This window comes from Eleginops maclovinus, chromosome 13 (assembly GCF_036324505.1).
Source record: "Eleginops maclovinus isolate JMC-PN-2008 ecotype Puerto Natales chromosome 13, JC_Emac_rtc_rv5, whole genome shotgun sequence".
In the NCBI taxonomy this organism is placed as follows: domain Eukaryota; kingdom Metazoa; phylum Chordata; class Actinopteri; order Perciformes; family Eleginopidae; genus Eleginops; species Eleginops maclovinus.
Genome location: NC_086361.1, coordinates 22,341,836 through 22,350,530, shown reverse-complemented (window position 1 = coordinate 22,350,530; position 8,695 = coordinate 22,341,836). Strand labels below are relative to the sequence as shown.

At 42.7% G+C, this 8,695-nt stretch overlaps 1 protein-coding gene across 1 annotated transcript in view; it reads left to right on the top strand.

The window, feature by feature from the left end:
• The window catches only part of maneal (mannosidase endo-alpha like), a 9,156-nt gene extending 1,055 nt beyond the window's left edge, over positions 1 to 8,101 (top strand). Inside the window, exons 2-5 of the mRNA XM_063898609.1 lie at positions 689 to 1,028; positions 1,149 to 1,258; positions 5,355 to 5,431; positions 6,158 to 8,101. Coding sequence (XP_063754679.1) covers positions 689 to 1,028; positions 1,149 to 1,258; positions 5,355 to 5,431; positions 6,158 to 6,794 — 1,164 coding nt within the window. The 3' untranslated portion in view covers positions 6,795 to 8,101. The remainder of the gene's footprint in view (positions 1 to 688; positions 1,029 to 1,148; positions 1,259 to 5,354; positions 5,432 to 6,157) is intronic.
• The last annotated feature ends 594 nt before the right edge of the window (positions 8,102 to 8,695 follow it).

The following is an 8,695-nucleotide window of genomic DNA, read 5'->3' as shown; positions in this document are numbered from 1 at the left end:
TCACCTGCAGTAAATCCAGCAGCTACCCTGCAGTATACAAAGCCATTCAAACTAGCTGCACCTTTACCAGCTCTGAGAACACTTTAATGATCAATCATTATAAAACATATCAGAGATATTATTCTGAAATGGACCAATCAGACAATGACTACTTTTACTGTCGCTACTTTAAGTACATTTAGAGGAGAGTACTTTCTACTTTCACTGGAGGAACATTTAGAATACTTTCACTGTGACAGAGTATTCCTACACTCTGGTACTTCTACTTTACTCAAGTACAAGATCTGAGTACTTCTACTTTACTCAAGTACAAGACCTGAGTACTTCTACTTTACTCAGTACAAGATCTGAGTACTTCTACTTTTACTGGAGGAACATTTAGAATGCAGTGTACTCACTGCTGCAAAAAAACAATTTGCCATTTTTTGGGATCAATACATTTTATTAAATCTGATTTAAAATGTTCTAACTGTGCTGACTGTGGGGGAACAGGAAGTCTGTCTAGTCTAAAATAAGAGTCATAGCTTTTAAGTAGTGCATCATCTTCTTTTACATTACATTACCTCCAAACTCAAGCACTTAACAGACATATTTTGCAGACATTTACAACAGTGGAGTCAATGGAGTCACCTCTGGTAGTTTTACTAAGCATCTGACTCCCCCCCCCCCCCTCTGCCTGGATGTGCAGGACGTGGCGGTGTCTCCGGGTCAGGCTCATGGCGGCAGCAGCAGCAGCGACACTAAGGTAGTCTTCACCAAATCTGACCGGGACTACAGCATCTTCTACGACGTGCACATCTTCTACTACCTGTGGTACGGGGCCCCGGGCACCGACAACAAGTACATCCACTGGGATCACGTACTGGTGCCGCACTGGGACCCTAAGATAGCGGCCAGTCATGCGCAGGGGAGACACACACCGCCCGAGGACATAGCATCCAGTTTCTACCCGGAGCTGGGTCCCTACAGCTCAAGGGACCCCAAGGTGCTGGAGTCCCACATGTCGCAGATAGAGGAGGCTGCAGCAGGTGTGTGTGTGTGTGTGTGTGTGTGCTTCCACGGCTTTTTTTGTTTATTACCCAATCAGAGCATTTACCTCCACCCTCATCAATTGATTTTACACTCTCTTCCTCTCTGTGGTGTGTCAGGGGTGCTGGTTCTGTCCTGGTACCCCCCCGGCGTGGCGGACGACCACGGGGAGCCGAGCGAGGATCTGGTTCCCGCCGTGATGGACGCCGCCCACAGGCACAGCATCAAGGTAACTGGTGAGACAACCGGTATGTTTTCTACTTCCTGATGATTTACTCAATGATTAACAGTGACAGTGTTCCTTTTAATCACGTGTGACTATAATCCTGTGCAGATTAAGAACATGCAATGCATGAGAGATCCAAAGGTCATGTAAATGTGATCATGGTCTTCTGAGAGGACAGACATTGGTTTTGAACTTGTGCAAAGGTTCAGTTGTAGTTGTTGTTACACCTCTACATGTCTTGCAGCTGCAATGCATTGTGGTCCACTGAGGCTCTTACAGTGACTAAAAGCATGAGTACCGACCGAGTGTGGCCCGGTGGCATCTTCAATTTAAAATCTCTGACCTCAAAACCTGACATTCAGAGTGACACGGTGTTGCCTCTCTCTGAGCTTCAGGGGATTTTGTCTTCCTCAGTGCAGCGCTCCATCTAACAGAGTCAGCACTGCAGGGGTCTTAAGCCAAAACATGGTGAGATCTGTGTGTGTGTGTGTGTGTGTGTGTGTGTGTGTGTGTGTGTGTGTGTGTGTGTGTGTGTGTGTGTGTGTGTGTGTGTGTGTGTGTGTGTGTGTGTGTGTGTGTGTGTGTGTGTTTTCTTCATGTATTTGGCCTTTTGAATTCATCACCTCCGTTTACATACAGTATGATGGTGCAACATGACTTCAGGTTGGTGTTTGTCATCATCTGAGGAGGAAATGCAAACACCGGTGGCTTTCCTAAAGCTCAGTGTAAATATGATCTGAGCACACAAACACACTCTTCATCCATAGATTCAGCGCCGTCTTACCTTTGCGTAACACCGCAGCGTCACCATAGAAACAGTTTGGAAAGACCTTACTGTCTCTCTTTGAAAGACGCCGTGGGCGTTGAGTGTTTGTGGCTCCACAGCTCTGTCAAAGCTGAGCTGATATGGCGTGTCTTTATATTAAGAAGCTTTCTGTACAAATAATAACGGGCATAAGAGTACAGTACTCTAATTAATTTACTTTGATTATGGAGTCTTTTATTAATCCTGAAAATAGGCTAATCAGGGATCTGAGACACTTGGGTCAGTGGATCAGATCCTGTTTCACCTCAAAGTGCGACAGATGAGACGATTCAGGGCGAGCCTGAGGGGATGAAGAGCATCTGCTTCTCCTCCTCCTCCCCTCAGTTAGTTTTTTAGAGATCATGAGGGTCCTTCAGGCTAAACTTAGCTTCTGTCCTCATGTCTTTATATGAGAGGAGAGGACACTGTTTCCTCTCTGATGGCTTTCCGACCAAGGTTCCTCTCCAATGACACAGGATTTTTTTTACCATTTGTTGTTAGGCAAAAACATGAGTACCCGTGCATTTGAACAATGGGATTTTAGCCTTTGCAGACCATTTACATGCACTAAAACCTATAGAACACACTACAGGAAAGCCCAAAAAGCATAATAGGGCCTCTTTAAACTGAAAGAAATCAAAGCTCCAGCACACACCAGGATAATTGGGAACATTAAACAAGAAGGAACGTAATATGCATTTCTTTGATTGCCATAAAGTGTGATATAAAACCATCAGGGTGCTGATTAGTGGAGATTAATGCGTATTCACTTCTAAAAAGTCGACAACAGGCAAAAGCAACTGTAATTGTATTCCATAACAAATAGGATTTCCTCACAACACATACAGACGATGTTAGCCTGATGCTTAATGTTTGGATATCTGGATATAATTCGAAAAATCCAAGCATATCTGTAAATATTTAGTGCTGATATGTATTTACAGTGTATGTTTTACCTTTGTGCAACACCTGATAACCTTTTTTAGAATGAAAAACATACATCTATCAATGCATCTTTGAGAAAAGGAGGTACAAAGGAGCAAATAACGGATAAACAGGAGTATAATTATAAATAACTGGACATTTAACAGAGAGAGACAGATCATATAATGTGTTTATTTTACCGTGTTGTAAAGTATGTATGTGTTTAAAAGGGTTTAAAGTCATTTGTTTTCGGCTTTTCTGTGTTTTCAGTGTAAGATCCCTACCGTAATCCTTCAATAATACTCTAAAGAAGCAGCAGCTTTCTTATAAAAGGTCAAATGAGTCAATCCTGCAGCATTCACACTCCGCTGAGCAGCAGGAGGAATGAGTTTCACTCGACCATAGAAAGGTGTTTGCTTTTTCCTGCAGGTAAACAACCTTTTATAAATAGAAATCCAGAGCAGATAAAGGCATGTCACACATTTCCTTTGTCAATCACCCAGAGGCACAAACTCTTCATATCAGCACAGAAGAATATAGAAAGCATCGGCGCATATTCCATTTACTCCACAAGGACAGGATTGACAGCGTTTGAAGCATGAATTACTGTTTGTAGAAGAGATGTCAATCGTGTGGTTGAAATGTTGTAAATAAAACCCAGGCAGAGTAAAAAGAAGATAGCAATGTGCTGTTTCATTTATACAAGAGGAGCAAGGCCTCTGAACTGAACCAGCAGGATGTTTTAATGCATAATGCAAAGTGACCATCTGGGGCATGTTCTAAAATAGGGACACTTTTAAAAAGCTCCCTCATGTTAAACTCATTTTTACAGACCTTACTTTCAGAGATTGTCACTATGTGTACATCAGGCTGCAGGCCACTTTTATATTCACATGTTTTGTATTTTGTATGTGCTACCTTTTCTTGTGAGCTCAATATTTTAGGGACACCTAATGGAGAGGGGATTTTATTTTAAATGACACAAACCCTTTACTTGAACTCCCAAAATATCAAAGGTTAAAGGTCACTAGGTGCCTTTACGAAAGAGTGTGCTAACTTTGACCGTTTTTGCTTGTGGTTTTACTACAGCCACAATTTTGCAATTTCAGGCTACTCTAAACATTAAGGTCACTTATTATCTGTAGCGATCACAAAAAGTCTCTCTATATAACTTTATTTGTGAGGGCAGAAACTACTACAATAACCAAAAGAAACAGAACAACAGCTAATCAACGTTGCATTATTAGTATTTATTTAGAAGAGAAACAGTGCCTAAATTGCTTTATCAGCAATTAAGTTTGCTAGCTTGCTAACCTTAGCTTGCTTGCTAACCTTACCTTGCTTGCTAACGTTATCGCTATCAAATTACTGTATGTTAGTTGGCTAGTTTGCAAAATTACTTCACCAGCTAAGGTGATGCTAACTCATATTTAATGAAGAACTGTTGATTTTAGTAAACATAATGCAATTCAATGCAGGGGCGGCTAACTAGCTAACCGCAACCTAAATTTGCCATTAGCTAGTTAGCCGCCCCTGTCTAGCTAATTATCCGCAACCTTAGCTTATGTTAGCCAGCTAGCTTGCTAACTTTATCTGGCCTGCTGACGGTAGTGTTATCAAAATACTATCTAAGTATGTGTTAGTTGGCTAGCTTGCAAATTACTTAACCAGCCAATGTGACAACTAACTCATCTAATAGCCATGTGCAATGCTAGGCAGGGGTGGCTAACTAGCTAACGGCAATCTAAGTTTGCCGTTAGCTAGCTAGCCACCCCTGCCTAGCTTATTATCCGCTAGCTAAGGTTAGCCAGCTAGCTGTTAGCCATTGGTTGCCTATCGTTCGCTGATAAAGTCATTTGAAACAGCAAGCTAGTTAATAAAGTTAGCTAATGGCCTAAATTTGATTTCTGTGATTGTTATGTAATGTCTTGTCATTGATGCCTTAAACATTTCTGTTATTTACTAAGTGTAAAGCTGCAGCTACATTGCAATGGAACCTCCTCATTAAAACTTTATGCCGCAACTTTTTAATTGTTTCCCTCTGACTGGCATTAGATTAGCTTTGATTGGTCATTAAAATGTACCCAGTTTGATATTTGAGTGTTCACATATAAACATGCAAACACAGTGGAAGTATCTCCAGAGTGGGCACACAATCAACACAGTGATTCACAGGCAGCACGGCCAAATAATTAGCGAGGTTGGACTAATTGAAGGTTGCGTTCCCACTGGCTGTCCATCAAAACAAATCATACGCTGAAATAATAAGAGTGCTGTTTGAAATTCACTGCATAACCCCTTCTTTCTTTTAGGGTTTTGTGCATTTATGTTGTGCTTTCCATGATCTTTTTGTCATTTCGTCTTGCACAGGTGGCCTTTCACATACAGCCGTACAAAGGACGGACGGACCAGAGCATGCATGACAACATCAAATACATTATTGACAAGTATGTTGTTCGTCTTTGTGTTTCACTTTTCCTTTGTGTACCCTTCCCAGAGCCGAGGCTAAAAGGGAGCTCTGCTTTCAATATCTGACATTGAAAGTCTAGAGATCACGAAGACTGAGAAGGGACTTGTTGTTAAATATAGATGTCTCCCCTGTGATCCTGGAGGTAGCTTTTGCTCTGACTTTCCACCAGTCTGAATGTCAGACAATTTTTCCTAACTCAAGCAAAATGTAAAGTGTGTTCTCTCACCTCGTAAAATATTCACTAGTTGTCTGATAAAAGCCCATCGTTTCACACTGCGACTCCGAAGAGCAATAAAGAGTCCCAGAAACACCATGTTTATAATGATGATATAAATACTGGAGTAAATTCAAAGAGAGCCTGGAGTTGAGTCCCATTTTTCCTCTTTATATTCCTGCCAATACTTTCAGGAAACCCACTGTGCTGGCCATCTGTATTTAAAATGAAAGCGGACAGATGATGGTTTTCAGTGAAGCATACATATTTTCTCAATGTCTGAAAGCCTGTGAAACCTTTTGTGATAAAATGTGGCATTTTAGCATAATTTAACTTGAATAAACTAGTTTGAAATAATCCAACAAGACTACAAATAGGAAGATTGGAAGCTCAGGCATCTGACCGACTGACACCGATGCACGATTTAACTTCATGTCCATCTTCCTACACGCAACAGCCTGAAATCACCCCCTCTCTTGTTTCCCTCAGATATGGAAAACATGGCGCCTTCTACAGATTCAGGTCCAGCACAGGCCGAGTCCTGCCTCTGTTTTACGTCTACGACTCCTACCTGATGCCGGCCGAGTCCTGGTCCGAGCTCCTTGGCACCAAAGGTTCCCACAGTCTCCGGGGCACGCCTTACGATGGCGTCTTCGTCGCCCTCATCGTGGAGGAGCGCCACAAACACGACATCCTAGCTAGCGGCTTTGACGGCATCTACACCTACTTTGCCTCCAACGGATTCTCCTTTGGCTCGTCCCACCAGAACTGGAAAGCCATCAAGAACTTCTGCGACGCCAACAATCTGCTCTTTATTCCCAGCGTTGGTCCAGGGTACGTGGACACGGCTGTTCGACCGTGGAACAACCACAACACGAGGAACCGCGTTAACGGACGATACTACGACACGTCCTTGCAGGCGGCTTTGTCTGTCAGGCCGGAAATCGTCACCATTACGTCCTTTAACCAATGGCACGAAGGTACGCAGATAGAGAAGGCTGTGCCCAAGAAAACAGTGACGCGTTTGTACCTGGACTACCAACCCAATCAGCCGGACCACTACTTAGTGCTCACTCGCCAATGGGCGGAGAACTTCAACAAGGAGAAGGACACATGGCTGATGTGAACTTTATTTCCCTGGTAGATCAGACCAGAACGTGAAGTCAGATCCTTTATATCCATTTCAAAACCAGTTTCACCTACACCTACTCTGAATCTAATGGCTTCTCCTTTGGCTTGTCCCACCACAACTGGAAAGCCATCAAGAACTTCTGCAATGCTAACAATCTGCTCTTTATTCCCAAGAAAACTGACACATTTGCACCTGGACTACCAACCCAATCGGAAGCTAACATGAAAAGGTGGCTTTAGATCAGACCAGATGAGACATTCAGTTGGCTCCAACCCTTTACATCCATCCCCCTACCTGTTCCTCTCCAACTTTGAGTACTTCTTGTCTGACAGCAGAACTGAAGCGTCATTAAGGCCTTCTGCGATGCCAACAATCTTCTCTTCATTCCATGCATTGGCTCGACCAACAACCACAACTTTAACCGGGTTAATGGACGGTACTACGGCCTGTCCTTGCAGGCTGGAAATTGTCACCATTAGGTCCTTTAACCAATGGGACAAAGGGAAGCAGAGAAGGCTGTTTGTGCCTGGACTACCAACCCAATCAGCCAGACTACTACTTAGCTTGCTCACTGGCTAGTGGGCCTAGAACTTTAACAAGGAGAGTGACATGTGGCTGATGTGAAGCTGGCTTTAGATAAGACAAGAGTCATCTTCAAAACCTTATATCCATCAACCTAACTGGTTTTTCTCAGACTCTGAGTCCTACTTTGACGGCATCTCCACCTACTTTGCCTCCAACGGCTTTCCTTCGTTCATTTAGGGCTAGAAAGAAAACAAGAACTTCTGCGATGCCAACAACCTGCTCTTTATTCCCAGCGTTGGTACTTGGAAATGGCTGTTCGACCGTGGAACCGTGAAACCCAGTTGAACAGATGGAACGAAGGATGGCAGATAGAAATGGCTCTTCCCAAAAGACGTGTTTGTACGTGGACTACAAATCCAACCGGACGGACTATCACTTAGTGCTTACTCGCCAATGGGCAAACAAGGAAAAGGACACATGGTTGAACTTTATTACCTGGCAGATCAGACCAGAAAAGACATTAAATCAGCTCCTTTATTTCCATCTCCCAGCACTTCTGATGAGACTTCCTCTAAATGTTCACTCTACCTTTACTGTTTCTAATCCGTTCTTTTGTACAGCTTAAAAATGTCACCTGAAATGTTGAAGCTATGAAGGACGAATAATCATCGTTTCCTGATAATTCAGTATCTGTGTGCGGCTTATATGCAGTAACTTGGCCCCGTAGGGATGTCTTTCTTATTTTCTTATGATGACAGACTGTTCTTTCCTGTATTTCTCCGAAGTGAACATTAAAATGTGTGTCTGGTTACTGTCGGTGAATCATTGCACAACAGCGCGTCCAAGAGAAATAATCAGAGAAGTCTGGAGTTGCAGGAATATGGTTTTCAGAGTCTAGTGTTTAGGCTGCATTTGTTTGCAGATGGTGGAATAATTAGTGCAGAAAACAAAAGACAAGACAGAAGCTTGAGCTGCAGCTGCTCTTAATTATGGGTTTGTTGAAGTGCCTGGGCTAGGGTACAACATTGGCTCGTTTTAGGCCACGATGTGAACTTAAAACACATTCAGGGTGCAAAAAGATCTATCAGACACACTCCACAAAAGCAGGAGCATTAAAAAAATGACAACTTGGGTCTTATTTCTCCCTCCTATCAATTATGATATTTTTTGGAGATAAAACCTACATTTATTGCAACAAAAATGTCCATGATAATTGTATTCCGCCACCATTATAAGACTTGGCTGGATCCTTTATTTAACAACGTTTTAGGGACAGTGCCCATTAATCAACAATGATGTAAATGTGCTTACGGTACTTTTCCTCTGTAGTTCCTGGCCAGACATTTCAGAGACACATTAAAATGAGTTCT